Source organism: Bubalus kerabau, chromosome 2 (assembly GCF_029407905.1).
Source record: "Bubalus kerabau isolate K-KA32 ecotype Philippines breed swamp buffalo chromosome 2, PCC_UOA_SB_1v2, whole genome shotgun sequence".
NCBI classification, from domain to species: Eukaryota; Metazoa; Chordata; class Mammalia; order Artiodactyla; family Bovidae; genus Bubalus; species Bubalus kerabau.
This window is the reverse complement of record NC_073625.1, coordinates 144,870,186-144,888,766: the sequence shown is the minus strand read 5'-3', so window position 1 is coordinate 144,888,766 and position 18,581 is coordinate 144,870,186. Positions and strand designations below refer to the sequence as shown.

Below are 18,581 nucleotides of genomic sequence, written 5' to 3'. Positions count from 1 at the left end.
TAATTGCAGATGTTTTTCCTTTTTAATTTCACTGTCCATGTGTTCCTTGATAGTATATCTAAATGCAATTTATCATTGTATGTGTACCTTGTATCCGGCTACCTTGCTGAACTCACTTTTTAGTTCTGAGAGTTTGTAGATTCCTTAGGATTTTCAAACATGATTTTCAAATCATGTAATATGCAAATGGGAATAGTTTTATTTCTTTCCATCTGATCTATGATCCTTTTATTTCCTCTTCTTGCCTGATTGTGTGAGCTATGGTAGCACTATGTTGCATAGGGCAATAAGAGTAAGAATTTTTGTGTTGTTCCTAATCCCAGGGGGGATTAATTCAGTATCATTAAGCATAATATTAGTTATAGGTTTCTTATATATGCTTTTTATTAGGTGAGAAATTTCTCACTGCTCCCATTTTCTTTTTGTCATGAATATTGTATTCAGCTCAGTTCAGTTGCTCAGTTGTGTCCGACTCTGCGACCCCATGAATTGCAGCACGCCAGGCCTCCCTGTCCATCACCAACTCCCGGAGTTCACTCAGAATCAAGTCCATCGAGTCAGTGATGCCATCCAGCCATCTCATCCTCTGTCTTCCCCTTCTCCCCCTGCCCCCAATCCCTCCCAGCATCAGAGTCTTTTCCAATGAGTCAACTCTTCGCATGAGGTGGCATCAGCTTTAGCATCATTCTTTCCAAAGAAATCCCAGGGCTGATCTCCTTTAAAATGGACTGGTTGGATCTCCTTGCCGTCCAAGGGACTCTCAAGAATATTGTATTGAATTATGTCAAATATTTTACATTAATTAATATGATCATGTGAATTTCTTTATTCTGTAAATATGAAGAATTACATTGATTTTGAATATTTCACCAGCTATGTATGCTGCAATAAACCCTCCTTGGTCAAGCTGTATAATTTGTGTGTATATATTACTGATTCTATTTGCTAAAATTTTGTGAAGGATTTTTTGCATCTGTATTGATGAGTGATATTGGTCTATAGTATTTTCTTTTCTTTTTCCTTTTTAGAAATAGAAAGTCTTTGCTGGGCTTTGGTATCAGAATACTAGCTTCATAAAATAGATAAGTTAAAAAGTATTTCTTCTATTTTCTAGAAGAAATTTTAGAATTGATGTTAATTCTTCCTTAAAAGTTTGGTAGGATTATTCAGTGAGATTATCTAGGCCAGAAAATTTATCTTTGTGGAATGTTTAAATTATGAATTAATTTTTTTCAGATATATAGAGCTATATGCATTCTCTGTTTCATGTGATTGAGTTGTGATTGTTTGCATTTCTTTTAAGGAATTAGCCCATTTCATCCAAGTTGCCAAATTCAGCAGAGTTGTTTGTAGTGTCTTACTATTCTTTTGATGTCATCAGGGTTTATAGTAATATCCTGTTTCATTCTGAACAGTGGTAATTTGTATTTTTTACTTTCTTTGTCAGTCACCATTGCCAATTTTATTGATCTAAGAACCAACTCTTTGCTTCAATAGTATTATCTATTTTTTTGTTTTTAATTTTATTGCTTTCTGCCCTCATTTTTACTATTTCTTCATTCTACTTGATTTGGATTTATTTTGCTCTTCTTATTCTGAGTTCTTGAAGTGGAAGCTTAGATTATTGATTTGAGATCATTTCCAATGGATTTAGTACCACAAATCTCTCTCCCTCTTTCTCTCCCTTTCAGCACTGCTTTAACTGTGTCCTCAAATTTTTGGTATTGAATTTTTATTTTTATTCAACTTGATGATTTTTGTTTTCCACTGAGATTTTTTGTGGCCTATGGATCACATAGAAAATGTGTTTTCTTTAGTGTTCTGGAGGCACTTGACAAGAATATATATCCTGCTGTTGTCGAATGTAGTGTTTTCTAAGTGTCAGTTAGATCTTCTGGGTTGATCGTGGCTTTTCTTTTCCACATTTTGCAGTACTATTGATTGGTGCATATGCGTGTCTATGCATGCATTCACAGTCATGTCTAACATTTTGGGACCCCATGGACTGTAGCCAACCAGGCCCCTCTGTCCATGGAAACTTCGAGGCAAGAATACTGGAATGGTTTGGCATTTCTTCCTCCAGGAGATCTTCCCAACTCAAGGATCAAACCTGTGTCTCTTGCATCTCCGGCATTGGCAGGCAGATTCTTTACCACTGTGCCACCTGGGAATTCCTACATTTAGGATTGTTATGTCTTCTTGGTCAATTGCCCTTTTTATTATTCTTTTTCTATTATTATATGTCTCTGTCTCTGGTAATTTTCTTTGCGCTGAGATCTACTTTATCTGATATTAATGGTGCCATTCCTGCTTTCTTTTGATCAGTGTTTGTATGATATGTATTTTTTTCCATCCTTTTACTTTTTACCAGCCTATATCATTATATTTAGAGTGAGTTTCATGTAGCCGGCATATAGTTAGGTCATGTTTTCTAAGTCATTCTTCAAAACTGGGCCTTTTAATTGGCATAGTAAGTCATTTACATGAATGTAGTCATGTAATGACACACTTGTTTGATATTTCTTTTTTTCTGTTTATTATTTCTGTTTTATTAAATTTTATGAATCTTTTCATGTCTTCCTATACACTACTATAACATTTTTCTAGAATTCCATTTCCCTTTATTCATAACAGTTTTGAATGTATATCTTTACCTAGCTTTTTCCTGACTGTCAGGTATTATATTGTGTATAACTATTTACCAGTAGTATCATTTTTACCAGTTCAAGTGAAGTATGATACCTTAACTACTTTCTCTCTACTCTTTTCCATTCCTATATAATTGCTTAACTATTCTCTCTATGTACATTTAGAATCATATTAGACAATGTTATGTTTTATTCAGTTATTAAGTATAATTTAGAAGATTCATGAGGGGAAGTAAAGTTTATTGTATTTATATATGTTTCTCTATATATTGTATATATAATGCATATATAATGTTTTGTATATACATAAAATTTTGTATATATATGTATGTATTCATATTTTTCTTATTCTTGCTCTTTCTTATGCTGTTGTTCTTTCTTTTTTTCTTGGTGCTCCACCATTCCTTTCTTTAAAAATAATTTCCTTTCTATTTATAAAAAAATGACATAATTTCAGAGTAGTCTGCTAGAGATAAATTCTCTTAGTTTTCCATCATGTGGAAATGTCTTGGTTTCTCCTTCATTCCTGCAGGGTAATTTTGCTGGGTATAGGATTCTGAGTTGTTTTCTTTTCATCAGTTGAAAAATGTGTTCCCAAAATATATAAGAGGAGAGAATAATCCCAAACTCATTCCATGAGGCCAGTATTACCCTGATACCAAAATCAGAAGAGTATTTCACAAAAAAAGAAGACTACAGACCAAAATCTTATATGCTTGTAGATCCTAAAAATCCTCAGCAAAATACTAGTAAACCAAATCCAACAACACATAAAAGGAACTATACACTATGATCAAATCGGATTTATCTCAGGAAATCAAGATGGGTTCAACATCTAAAAATTATGTATTTAAAAATATACCATATTAAAACCAACCTTATCATCTCAATAGATGCAGGTTAAAAAAAAAAAGAACTTGACAAAATTTAATTCCCTTTCATGATAAAAGAATTCACCAAACTAGAAATAGAAGAGAACTTCCTCAACCAATAAATGAAATCTATGAGAAATACACAGCTAATATTTACTTAATAATGAAATGCTGAAAGCTTCCCCCATCTAATCAGGAATGAGGCAAAGATATCTGTTCATACCACTTCTATTCAGCATTGTACTGGACATTCTAGCCAAAGCAAAAAGGCAAGAAAATAAAAGGCATCCAGGTTAGAAAAGAAGAAGTAAAATATCTTTCTTTGCAGATGACAGGATCTTGTAACAGAAAATTTTAAGAAATACACCTTAAAAAATAAAAGCTATTAGAATAATAAGGAAATTCAGCTAAGTTACATGATGAAAGATCAAAATGTAAAATATCAATTGGATTTCTATACACTTGCAACTAAAAAATCTGGAAGTAAAATTAATGACTTTACTATGCTTCATAGTAAATCATAATGATTTTAATCATCATTAAAATCATTTTAATCATCATTATTTGATTTTTAATCAAATGATTTGTAATCATTTTTTTACTAGAAATGATTCTAGTTACCATAGCATTGAATACGATAAAATACATAGAAACATATTTAACAAAAGAAGTGCAAAAATTATGTAATTAAAACTATAAAACATTGTTAAAATAAGTTAGATCCTAAAATAAATGGAAAGACATCTCGTGTTCATGGATCAGATAACCTAATGTTGTTCAAATGACAATACTCCCCCAAATTGATCTACAAATTTAATTCAATCTCTCCCTACATAAAAGCAAGAAGCAGAACAATGTGTACTGTATCTGTGATAGATAGATAGAAGATGTTTGTATCACTTATATTTTCATAAAGTCTGAAAAGGTTTGCAAGAAACCAATGAAAGCATGTAAGTATTTATGTATGATAGTGGTTGCATGAAACTGGGTACATGTGGGGACAAGGTAGCTTTATTCATTGTTTTGCTTTTTTTGTATTCTGTGCTTTATTTTAAAAAAGGAAAGGGGAGCATGCAAGAGTAGAAATTCCCACCCCAGCAGCTTATAATGTAGACAAGGCTGTTTCTCATACTTAGACCAGGATCACTTAACTCATGAATTCAACAAATAAGCTCTGTGTGGAGGTACTCTGGATGGGACATGTGGCTTTACATTACTTTGGACTTCCAAAGAATATGACTGAGACTAAGAAAAGAGCAAATAAGGGGAGGAGGTCAGAAGGAGGTCACTGACTAATTTCAGTAGGATGTGAACTTCTTTATTCCATCTCCATGGTAGCTGTAGCTAAGACTCTTCCATTTTACTCCAGTTGGCCTTTTCTTCACACCGTGGTTGCTTATTCCAAAGCAGAGGAAATAGAGAGGAGGTGAAAGGTTTATATGAGGATAACTGCTGTGCAAATGAGTAGAGTAAGTGGGGAGTGAAAGAGAAAAAAATGCAAAGGTGTATGGAGGATTTCCTGCTGGCTCTATTTAACTTTGGGTACAAAAGCACAGCAGATAGACTTTTAAAAAGAATAAAATTAGCCAGTTCTTTGACCTTGATTCATGTTTAGATTTGTTCAGATTTTGGAATTCAGATCAGAAAATGGGGAACCTTTTGTTAGATGAGTGTCATCTGAAAGTGGGAAAGACTTTCCAAAGGCCTTATCATCCTAACATGAGAAGCCCTCTGGTCCCAGTTCTCTTGTATCTTTATCTACACTTCTGCTCTGCACGTTTTTCTACAGTTATTGAATTACAAACTCTCACTGCTTAATTGCTTTTAGAGATGGACCCCTGCATGGGTGGGAATGGATGTGCCCACATCTGTCAGAGTGAGAATGGCGTGGCCAGGTGTGCCTGTCACCCAGGATACCAACTATCTGAAGACAAAAAGGCCTGTACCGGTAAGAAATTGAAGCTGATGGATTAATTGGGTAATTGTTTGCAATTTTGTGGTAATTCAGTTTTGAATAGTCAGAACAGCTAGGAGAAAGGTGTTTTCATTTATGCTTAAAAAGAAACATTTATATTCTTATTTGATCATTCTGAAAGGTATTTTTTATGATACTATTTAATACAAAAGTTCAGTGAAATTTTTAGTTACAAAAAATAATCTGTGTAGTTTCAGAATTAATTCTTTTTGTTTTCTGTTTTTCATTCTGAAATGAATTCCAAAATTAATATTTCAAAACCTTCCATAATTGCACAGGGAGTTTTTTATTATAGGCTACAGAAGGTGGGGCTAACCTTTGAAAATCAAGTATGTGCAAATGAGTGTTCTCAGAAGTTAGGAATAATTAAAACCAAAGAGAAAGGAACTCTAGAAATACAAGGTTACATATTTCCATTTCCTAGAAATAGCAAAACAGACATACTTCAATTCAAAGATGAAAGTGATAAATTACTTCATGACCAGAACTAATAAATGAAGTCATTCCTGTGGGACTGTCTTTGTTTTAAGAACTTCTGAGAAATCACAGAATCCTTCATTTTTATCACGACATTTCCATGAAATGAAAAATAGTTTATTGGGGTTAATTAAGAAAATACAAAATGTTTCCTGACTAATGTGACTGATAAATGCTTTGAGAAATTGAAAAAGAATTAGACATAAAAATTAGTGTTTAGTTAGTTTTGTTTTTTTTTTCCTTTAAGCCAAAAATAAGATAAAACTTTCTGTGGATTGTTAAAAATACTTTTCTGACAGAGAACATTTATGCTTTGGTCCTCTGTTTACATATAACCTACCTTGCTCTGTATCTGGCACAAAATAGGATCTTATTAAATACCTGTGGAAAATTGAGAAATATATATATAGCCATAATTTATAGAATATCTTTTTCAAATTTTTATTTTGATATCTGGAGTGATATTCCTAAAAAGACTGTCCCCAAAGTTACTGCCTACTTAGAGTTTTGTAAATACCTTAGAAAGGTAAACATTTCTTTTAAATTAAGAGTCCTGGTGGGAGTGACATGCAGGACAATACATGGAGGAAGTTCTATTTGGGAAAATGATGATGAAACCTATCCATTTAAGGCAGGGGTGGAGTAAGGGAAGCATAAACTTCCTGGGCCACAAAAGAATGTTACACTGAATAGACTTGTCTATTGGTGTCGAGAAAGAGAGGGCACCAGGTTTTAAATGGCACTGTGACAATCATATGTGGAACATATACTATGGATTGCTACTTAAGAAGACTCCAAATCTGCCTTGTGTGGGGCCACTTGTACTGTCTTAAGTCAGAGAGATACCAATTTTGGTTAAGAATTTGATATATATTCACAATGACAAATTAAAGTGTTCTATCTGTATTGTTAGGGGATAGAAAAGGTATATTTTTGTTTGTTTCCTCTTTCTTCAAATGAATACATAGCAGTAGTTTCTCATGGGGCTTCCCAGGTGGCTCAGTGGTACAGACTCCACGTGCCAATGCAGGCAATGTGGGTTCAGTCCCTGGGTTGAGAAGATCCCTTAGAGAAGGAAATGGCAACCTGCTCCAGTATCCTTGCCAGGCAAATCCCGTGAACAGAGGAGCCTGGCAGACTATAGTCCATGAGATCACAAACAGTTGGACACAACTGAGCAACTAAACAACAATAAGAAGTAGGTTCTAATAGAAAAAAGTGTTTAAGAACATATACCTGTGGTGGATTCGTTTTGATGTTTGGCAAAACTAATACAGTGTTTGAGGTTTAAAAATAAAATAAAATTTTAAAAAATAAAAATGTGAAAAAAAAAAAGAACATGAATGAGACCTGCCACAGAGTTCTTGTCATTTTACATTGTTTTATTTGCAAATATGGAGCCTATGTGATATTTTCCTGTTATATTTGTTGGCATTGTTGTCAGGGGTTGAAGGGGAGGGGATGCTTTCATTCATGTTTATAGTTGTAAATAAGTCTTAATTCCAGCTCCAAAGACACAACTCCTGTGTATCTCTCTCCGCAGACATAAACGAATGCGCTGAAAGGCTTGCTCCCTGCAGCCATCGCTGTGTGAACACAGTGGGATCTTTCACTTGTGCCTGCCAACCTGGTTTTGAGCTGGGAGCTGATGGAAAACAGTGTTACAGTAAGTGACAGTGATCGCAGCCCAGGAATGTGTGGCATTTTACAAGTATTAAGCAAGAGTAATAAAAGGATTGTGCTGAATAACTTGCCAAAGTAAGAGCTCCTTAGAATGTTTTCCACTGAGGTAGGGTGGGAGTGGGAGTTTAGAAGGCCAACTCTCTCATTTTAATTTGATGAAATAGGAGCCCAGAGTCCACAGAATGTGGTCAGCATCATGGTCCTCTTTGTAGACCACAAGGACTAAGTCTCAGGTCTTCTGGATTGGGGCTCTCTTGGACCCATGGGTCTCCTTTGTGAGGAGTCTGTCATCCATCACCACCTCTGTCCTGCAATATTTATTGGACACTAATAACTCCAGTGTAACACTCAGGGGAAAGCAGCCAGCAAGAAAGAAAGAACCAGTAGGGTGAGGGCAGGCCTAGATGGTAGTACCACGTCTGATTTCTGATCTCAGCTCCAAAGATGCCCTTCCCAGTTCTCTCCCATCAGGGCCAAAGCCCAAAGTTCAATGATATAAAATTAGTCAGTGACTGAACTAGGACTTGAACTAGTGTCTCTAAGCTCCAAATATATTATCCTTTTAACTTTGTTATGTGTTTGTATACATCATACATCTCTTGATCAGCTTTGATCATGAAGAAGAATAAAGACAGTGACAGACTAAATCAGCTATAGATATATATATATATATAGTTATCTAAGCTCTTATCTAAGCTCTCTCATGAAGAGACAGTCTTAAGGTCACTAACTTCTTCCTTCTCCTCCACTGCATAAAGCTCTACATTTATTTAATGCCTGGGTTGCCAGTGTAGCCGTAAGCTCTGTTGGTTTATTTCTACTGCTTAAAGACAGGGCAGTTTTGCTGCGGTGATATTTATCTTTTAAAGAGCAAACAAAATAAGATGGGAGGGAAGAATTAACTACTAATTAGGATATAACTTTTTCCAAAGTGAGTCTTTCTCTTGGTGCCCCGAGGAGTTCTTTCAGGCAAAGAGAAATGTCGATGGATTTTTCTGTACTATTAATATTTTGGCTTTTTAATGTGGTCAGAGGTTTAGGAGATGAGGACCTTTTACAGATGCCTGAGATAAAAACTCCTGCAATCAGACTGATGCATTCTCAGTTATCATGAAAGAGGGGCCATTATTGCTAATGAGTCGTGAGGTTCAAGCTTTTGTAGAATTTACTTGGGAAAGCAATTTGCCCTAGAGTTGAATACATTTGGTTGAAGTGTATTTTTACATTTATTTCCCTTATGTGACTATTTGGCTAAGTTCTTTGTGTAGCTCTCACCAGACCTCAATATTTACTAACTGACATACAAAACTTTCTTGGTGAAAATGAATGTTTCAAAACTTGTAGGTGGAGTAAATATTTTCAGAACATAGTCATATTTAACAATAAATTATGTGCTCTTCATATAGCAGCCTATTTTAGGCAAATATTGTTTTAACTTTTTCCTAAGACAATGATATTTTGTACCTATGTCATTTCTTTTCAGAAGTTCTCAAAATACTGTATAGCATAATGTGTTCTATGAATGAACTATCACTATCTTGGGGTTAGAAATTTAAAAATTCCAGATCCAGCATGGTTAAATAAAACTTTCTACAACTACCAGGCAATATATAGTGAACTTAAACTCCATACACACTTAATGCATATTTAATATATTGAGCAAATAATGATTATTTGCTATGAGAAAACACAGGGATCAGTCTTTAAACTTTTTAAAGCATATTTTTAAGTATGATAGTTTAATTGTATCATCTATATCAAAAACATTTACTTCTGTTGGTAAGTTATAGGTGAGCATGCACTTGTTTTAGCCTTGTATAGTTTTTGTGAGGTTCCAATAATACCATTTATATGTAAAGTAAATTACCTCCAGCAATCTTAGAGCTGCACTGATCACAGGAGAAAAACAAGAACCAGAGCCAAAATTTGAAATATGTCTCCCTAAAGAGTATATGTTAACATATTGTGAAAAATATCAGTTCCCTTAATTATTTCGATCTTTCCTTTAGCTTTCTCATTTAGCTCAGTCCTAAACTAGCTGTTTCTAAACCCAAAGGCATTCTTATTTTCAACAATAAATTGATTAGCATAATCCTTCTTTTGTTTAGTCAATCATTCAAAACCTATTTTTGAACATCTGTTATGAGCTGGGTAATACAAGATGATGAAGGCACAGAGGGATGAGCACAAAGACAGGGATACGTCCTGGCTGTTCTGGGACACATAAGGCTGCTGCCTACCATAGACAGGAGGCTGAGATCCAGAGTATGATTTCTGTACTGTAACCATACAAGAAAAACAGCAGATACCTCAGCAGTTTGAATGGTAATATAGGTTCTCAAAGAATGCCACAATCCTGAGTGCCTTTGTTCTGTTCTTTCCCATCTTTCTTCTTTCAAAGGATTCAGGAGGTAAAAATGGAAGGAAATGAACCAACGTAGTCACTCTTATTAGAGGTGTATCCAAGCAACACAAATGAAGAACAGCAGAGACCAATGGTGAAAATAGCAGAGTATCTAACTCCATATTTTTCACAATGATTCAAAGAATTCTTTTATTTTTCATTTTCTCACTTAGAAAATGATTGATTATAATACCTGTGGGCTCAGGAAAATTGGCATCTGTATATTGAGGTGGATGTCCCCTCAAATGCCCCCAGTTAGTGGCATGTACCACAATCAGAAAATTGGTGTTTGAATTAATAGGATGTTTATATACAAAATGACTCTTGTATACATCATAGCTATAAAGATGATGCTAGTTACATATAATCAGCTAACTCATTGGTTTTGTATTCATACTTTTGTTCCATACAGTTTTAAACAGTGCTCACAGCCTAGGAAAGGGGCACATATTAACATACCATTAGTTTGAGAACAGATATGTCAACTGGCAAACTATTTGCTTTCTGATCATTGATTCAATACACACACACACATATATATATTTACACTCTGAGAATACCAAAAATTGCCATAGGTAAGTATCCTTTAAGATGTGTTTAATAACCACTGGTGGACTCATTACCTTTCTGTATCACCTTGTCATTTAAATATTATTTATAGGTTTATTATTATTTTGATATGATATAAATATGTACAGGGCTTCCCTGGTGGCTCAGATGGTAAATAACCCACCTGCAATGCAGGAGACCAGGTTCAATCCCTGGGTGGGGAAGATCCCCTGAAGAAGGGAATGGCTACCCAGCATTCTTGCCTGGAGAATTCCATGGACAGAGGAGCTTAGAGGGCTCAGTCCATGAGGTCACAAAGAGTAGGACCTGATTGAACAACTAACACTTCACTTCAGTGTCAGATATGTACAATGCTTAATAGTTCTCAAACTTTTATATGCTCAGAGTGTTGACAAATTTCCAGTAAAGTTTGTCCTCCTCCCAACAGAGAGAGTGTGTACCCATTATTGCCATGTATTCATATTTCTCTGTTGTTATGCTAATAATCCTCCCTTTGCTTGTTTTGGAAAGGGATTGAATTGGAAATTGTCAATAGCTGTGAAAAGAACAATGGTGGTTGTTCCCATCACTGTGAACATGCAGTTGGTGGGCCCCGATGCTCCTGTAACCATGGACACCGGCTCGATTCAGATGAGAAAACATGCATAGGTAATGTATGGTGAATGCTATCTTCCTTCAGAAGTTGCCCTGGATTCATTTAGCCCTTTCTTCTCTAATACTTGGTGCTGTAGTGTAGCTACACCTCTCAAACTACAAGTAAAATGAACAGTGTCTTTGGCTACTGGATAATGTAAAAGAAATATTTATTGACAGAAGATATCATAGTGTTTCAAGATACTTACTTTGAAGTTAAAGAAGATTTAAAACTTATTAGCAATATATGTGACTTAACAGTTTTATTTCTGGAAAATATTCCAAGGCTTATCTAACCATCTAATTTGTAATTCAAACAACAAATGCTGCCATCCTAATTCTCTCCACCTCAAGCAGAAGCAGATCATGTTCATTGGTTTTTAACTTGGTGATAATTTGGATACATGTTCAACTTTGACATGGCAGATAGCTACATTCCAAAAGCAAACATTAGAAGATATTATTCTTTGGAAAACCCAGCTCAAAGCCATAGGAAAGGAAAACTTTTTCAACATATTAATAAAACATATCACTGGAGACAATGAGAAGAATAAATTCCACCCCAGCTTGCTCCATAGTGAAATGTTTAATCTAGAACTTCTGAGAAAAAGGAATATCTACCAAAAATTGGGATAGTGAGCATCTCTAGTTTTCCTACTCCTGCAAGAAATTTCCCTGACATCACTCTAGCCCTCTTCTTTAGCCTCCCTTTTGTTAGAAGCAGCTATTTTGCCTCAGACTTTCCTGGTATACTGTTGCATTTTTAAAAAAGCTCTTGAATGGAAGAGCATTTTTTCCTTTATTTACATAACAGACTTCCCAAGGTGAAGTTTCCTACAAACCTTACAGACCTCAGACCTCCGTGTGGCCAGGTGTCAGAACATAGTAGTCATTCAGCAATATGTTGGGGCTTCCCAGGTCATACAGTGGTAAGGAATCCACCTGCCAATGCCGGAGGAGCAGGAGACTCGGGTTTGATCCCTGAGTTAGGAAGATGCCCTGGAAAAGGAAATGTCAATTCACTTCGCTATTCTTGCCCAGAGCCTGGCGGGCTACAGTCCATGGGGTTGCAAAGAGTCAGACACAACTGAACTACTGAACACGAACATCAAACTAAATTACTATGTGCACTGGGTCTGAGAGCACCTACAAGCCTCGAAAACAATTTGTCATCATTTGAAAATTAGGATACCCTATTTGCATGTTTTCTTTTGTGATATTTTATCACAAAATATTTCTTTAAAATTATGATATGAGTACTAAAAAAAAAAAAAAAAAACTTTGACCATCTAATGCTACTCAGTGTAGTTCAAAATAAATTGAAGTACCATAAGTGAAGAGGTGAATTTCAAAAGCCTAAGTTGTTGGGATTTTTTTAGTTTGGCACTAATGTGACACAGTGAACTTTAAGGGATTTTAAAGTATTTGGGCTTCATAAATTTTTAAACCAAAGCAATGTCTTTGCTTGTTATTTCTTAATCCAACATCACCTTCTGCATTTTTCTCAGAGTCTACAGTGGTTAGCTTAATGAAGCCAGTTGCTTGCCTTGCATCTTCTTATGTAATGAAAAATATGCTTATAGATTTCTACCTTGCTAGCATTTGGATCTCTGGAAAAAATAAAAAACTTCTTTTCTTTTTTCCCTCCTCCCTCCCTCCCTCCCTCCCTCCCTTCCTTCTTATTCTCTCCTTTTCACTGTTCAGTAAGGGAAACTGGAATTTTGTTAAGGCTTTTGTTTGCAGCTTATAATTTGATATCTTTCCTGATTCTTTGAAAAGTACAATTTGGTAAAGTTCATATTTACAGCCAGCAAAAATCGCAACTGCCAGGGTCAAAATATAGAAAATTACACATTTATGAGATTTCAGCAGTCAACATGATGACATTATTTTGTTGATGGCTCAAGTTTATTTCATTTTCCAACAATAAATAACACTCATTCCTAAAAACCAAATATTCTCTAGAGTAAAGGCAATGATTTGTTTGGAGTGTGCATATACATAGCCTGCCTACTTGCCTGAGAACAGATTAAAGGCATGAATGCTTTGTAAAAACATTTATGCATGAGAGAAATAATTTTCTTTTTAGCTTATTTTAGAATTTACTTCTTCTTACATGAGAACATACAAATATGTAAAGATAAGTCATCTAGTCTGCAAATGGTCAGTCTTGCCCAAATGCAAGCATTTATTAGGGATAAAACCTAGTGATGTGTTAACACAGTTTGAAAGACAGCTATACAAAATACAAGTGTCTCATCAGCAATAAGTTCACTAAATTTAACAACTGGTAGTTATCAGAAAAAAAATTATTCTACTTTTTGGTGCTTTATTCAGTGACTATGTGTGGGAGACAGATACAGAAGATCAAGTCCTTTCAAGGTTTACTTTTGATGCTTTTCTGAAGTCATAGTTGAAATGTTAAATTGTTTTACTTGCTATAATTGATTCTGTATTTTTGATTAGAGCTAAATTTACAGATGAATTTCTCTGCCATGTTGTAATATTTGGTATATTGGCCAATGTAGGAAAAATATGATCAGAGAGGCAGAGGAATTAAAAATAAGATCTTACCAAAAAAAAAAAAAGATCTGAGAAGAAATAAAGAAATTTAAGAAAACATGATATAAGGCTTGAAGGGACAGGGCATTTTAAGAAAGGATGCATGGGATTTCTAATGAGTTCTATACATGAGACAAGAAATAGCCCCAGAGGAATGATAATAGAAGAAGAATCCAAAATGGATCATAAAATGATAGATTGAATAACTCATTTTTCCAATTAATATGATGTGATTGTGCTTCTTACTAGACAGAATAAGGAATCATGAGATGTATGTATTTAGAGGCTCTGGTGGTATATGAGAAGACTTTTTAAAAAATCTTGAGATAAGAAACCACCCTCCCCCCAAAAAAAACCTTAAAATGTAATATTTTAACCCCAGTGTTCATTGCAGCAACTATTTACAATAGCTAGGACCTGGAAGCAACCTACATGCCCATCAACAGATGAATGGATAAGGAAGTTGTGGTACATATAACACAATGGAATATTACCCAGCTATAAAAAGGGAGTGTATTTGAGTCAGTTCTAATGAGGTGATGAACCTAGAGCCTATTACACAGAGTGAAGTAAGTTAGAAAGAGAAAGACAAATATTGTATATTAATGCATATATATGGAATCTAGAAAGATGGTATGATGTTCCTACATGCATTACAGCAAAGGAGACACAGAGATAAAGAACAGACTTTTGAACACAGTGGGGGAAGGAGAGGCTGGGAATATTTTAGAGAATAGCATTGAAACATATACATTAATACATTACCATATGTAAAATAGACAGCCAGTGGGAATTCAGTTTATGAATTCCCAGTTTATGAAACAGGGAACCCAAAGCCCATGATCTTTGATAAGCTAGAGGGATAGGGTGGGGAGGGAGGTGGGAGAGGGGTTCAAGAAGGAGGGGACATATGTATACCTAATGCAAATTCAGGTTGATGTATGGCAAAAACCATCCAATATTGTAAAGTAATTATCCTCTAATTAAAAAAATAAAAAAGATTTTAAAAGCAATGTTTTAGATAAAAACTGAAGTTTTAAGTTTTTTGCCTTCTATATCCATGCTATGTAATCCAAAAGACAAAGGAAGTTTTAATGTAAGAAAGGGAAAAAAATATCAGCTAGATTTTTATGAGTAGCACTGCTTGTGACATTTTGCAGGAGAAAGAATGTTTTGTGTCCAAATGACCTTCATTTAGATATTTTATGGTGACCCCTAACAATGGTTAATTGATTGCATTTTCTTTCCTTTCTCTTGTCTGCCTTTTCTTACATTGGTTCCCTTTCCAAGGTTAATTGAGACACTGATCTTTTATATATGTGGCTGTTCACGTAGTTATGGAGCAAAGGGATTTTTGTAAGCTCAGCACTGACAGGCCACCCAACTTAACAGCTCAACAAAGCATGTAGAATTGAAGGCCTATAGCCAAAAACCCTGACCACACAATTTCCAGATGTCTAGCAGTGGGCGATGAGTCTGTTCTACCCCTTAGCCAAATATATTACAAATGATTATTGCAAAACTTAGAATAAATAGATTACCCTTTGCTGAAAGGTTTCAGTTTGATCTATTCTGATTAATTGTTATTTTCCCTAGGGCAAATAAAGGAAGATACATGGCAGATTGTAGAATTCTAGAATGACAGTGCCGGAGGAGACTTAAAGATCATAATTTAGAAGACTGTCTATCTGATAGGACATTCCAGGATAATAGTGTCACCAATTATAGTAAAAACTCATTCCCATCAATGTAGCATCAAGAAGTTCAAGCAAATGCCCTGAAATATTCTGCAATTTAATACATAATGTTTAAGATGCTTGTCTGTGCTCTCTCTGAATTGCCTTTAACCACTTGTCTTCCCAGTCCTGTGAATTCTTTTCCTTGGGAGCATTCTTTCATCCAAAGCTCTTAGAACACACACATAGGGGCCTAAGACTGCCTCCTTTTTGTAGCTGTTAAATGTTCACTCAATGGAATATTTTAGCTCTGCCTCTCAAGCTGTTTTTTTTTTTTTTTTTTTTTAATTGTTGTTCTTCAGGTTCTCTGTTTATTCAGCCAGATTGCTGTTTAAATGGGAAAAATAGCAGAGAGCTCTTTCCTGTGCTTATAAATGCATTTGGAGATTATTTACATGCTTTTCAAATAAATACTAGGCCTAGGAAAAGCATGTCAGAAACATTAACCCAAATGCAAGCCTCATTCGTGTTATCGTTTATTCAGTGTCTGTACTCTGTAGCCTGAGAAATAGAAAATAATTAGTAAAATGGTTTTAATTTAGAAGTGGGGCTTCTCAGCGTCTCTATAGGTGGATTAAATTCCTATCTCTTAAATAACAAAAATGTCCTTTCTCCCCTTTAGACCTTGATGAGTGTGACAGTGGAGAAGCCTGCTGTGCCCAGTTCTGCATCAACTATTCAGGAGGCTATGAATGCAGTTGTCAGGAAGGCTTTCAGATCAGTTCTGATGGTTGTGGGTGTGATGGTAAATTCCTGAGCTCTAACATGAAATCCCTGATGTGACGGGGCAATCAACGGAGGAGGAATATCTGAGGCAGAGAGTTAGGGTGAGAAAGAGAAGGCTTTCACCTTAAAGAAACTTGGATCTCTCTGTGGTCCAGCCACTTACTATTGTATGAACTTGGGTGACACTAAGTGCTCTGAGCCTCAAATCCTCATCAGTAAAGTGAAGACAATTATGGGATTACTGGATAAATTAAGAAATGTAATCAATGTAAAGGGCCTGCTACTGTGATCGACATCAAGAAATCACTCAACTAAAAGTAGCTATTATTATTATTATTATATTCATTGGTCCATAATCCCTTTTACCTAACTTACTACACATAGCGAGTGAGAGATTCCAGCAAGCCATAGCATAATGCTACAGGAGTCGCTTAAGGTAATCATGACAGGAAACCGAGTTGATTATTGAAAGTTATTTTAATTAGACAGCAGCAGCAAAAGGATTGCCATTTCTTGAGCCATAGTATCAGATTCCTTTATATATCTGATGTTAATCTAGCTAATGCAAGCTTCAAGATGAGTCATTCTATAATTTTCTAACTGATTTGTTGCTTACCCTTTAGAGGATTTCTAGCTGACATATATTTTTATAATATCATGCAAGTGAAAGTGAAGTGAAAGTGTTAGTCACTCAGTCCTACCTGACTCTTTGCAACCCCATGTATGTAGCGCACCAGGCTCCTCTGTCCATGGAATTCTCCAGGCAGGAATATTGGAGTAGGTTGGCACTCCCTTCTCCAGGGAATCTTCATGACCCTGGCATTGAACCCAAGTCTCCAGCATTGCAGGCAAATTTTTTACTGTCTGAACCACCAGGGAGGCCCCTATCATAGAGGAGTTTTAACTTAGTAAATTCACATTTTTGTGAAGGGCTTATATAAGTCATTGCTAAAAATTACTTTACCAAGTTTACCCTAAATATATAATCTTTAAATTTTTATTTGTGGTCATTGTTACCATTATTTTGAACCATATTTTTCTTGAAATCAAAGATGAGAATTTTGTTATCTATTTCAATAGCATTCAAATTACATAAGAAGACTTTAATGCCTCAGAGGAAATAATGTTCCTTGGATTAAAGAAGCAAATTCTTAAATTCTGTTAAGGATGCTAGGTGTGTTTCTTCACTTAGATGCCAAACTCCCCAGCCTTGCAGTGTCGATAACAACAAAGAACATACAACTATGATATCTATATATTCTAAATACAGTAGAACATATTACTACTTACACCTCCCATCCAATTAACAGGGCCAAAAAAAAAAAAATTGAATTTCATGTACCATCTGCTATTAAACAGAGTGAGCCAAGAGATGATTATATGGCGAGAATATACATACTTGGGTACACACATCCAAATGGAAAAGGTATCCACAATCTGAGGCCAGCCTAGAAACTCAGACCTTTTAGAATCATGAACACACTGACCAAAGCCTGGGCTCGGATGTGAATTTAACACCAGTAAGTGGTATGAGATCAAAACCTAGGATTTTTCCATCTCTAAAATTCTCCACAAATCATGTACAAAATTATGCATTGAATAAATGCTTTGCCATAGATGTTGAATAATTCAAGAGTGAATGAACATTCTGCTAAATGATACACAGCCTGAGACTATGTACGTTTTAAATTCTTCATCAAAATCTTATGAACGACATTTCAGAAAGACATTGTCTATGCATATAGATAAAAGGTGGTAAACTTGGAAATGAATAAAAGGAAAATAATTGGCAGGATATTCTTGAGGAAGAATTTGGGGTCGGGGAGATCCCCTGGAGTAGGAAATGGCAACCCACTCCAGTATTCTTGCCTGGGAAATCCCACAGACAGAGGAGCCTGGAGGGCTACAGCTCATGAGGTCGCAAAGAGTGAGACACGTCTGAGCACACAGCACACACAGACACACACACTTTCTGTATAGCGGTACGTTGTTATTGGTTAATAAAGGTGACATATATGCCCATGAGTTCATAATGTCTATTTTATCTCAACACCGAAGAGCAGACATTGTTTCAACTTTCCTAGATGTGGAGGAGTGTCTGGATGTCAGTATCATCTGTGATCAATTGTGTATCAATTCTGTTGGAACCTATGAGTGTTCTTGTGAGGAAGGCTACAGAATTGGAAGTGATGGGAAAACTTGCATCTGTAAGTCTCTGTGAAGAATCCTATCAAATCTCTTCTAAATGACTTCAGCCCTTGTCTTGTTCTTCAGGAGCGCAGAGACCATATATTC

General features: G+C 35.4%; 1 protein-coding gene across 1 annotated transcript in view; it reads left to right on the top strand.

The window, feature by feature from the left end:
* The window catches only part of LOC129643919 (EGF-like and EMI domain-containing protein 1), a 614,705-nt gene that overhangs the window by 574,144 nt on the left and 21,980 nt on the right, over window positions 1-18,581 (top strand). The window contains exons 7-10 of the mRNA XM_055569141.1: window positions 5,349-5,468; window positions 7,516-7,638; window positions 11,140-11,277; window positions 16,183-16,305. Of these exons, the coding sequence (XP_055425116.1) occupies window positions 5,349-5,468; window positions 7,516-7,638; window positions 11,140-11,277; window positions 16,183-16,305 (504 nt within the window). The remainder of the gene's footprint in view (window positions 1-5,348; window positions 5,469-7,515; window positions 7,639-11,139; window positions 11,278-16,182; window positions 16,306-18,581) is intronic.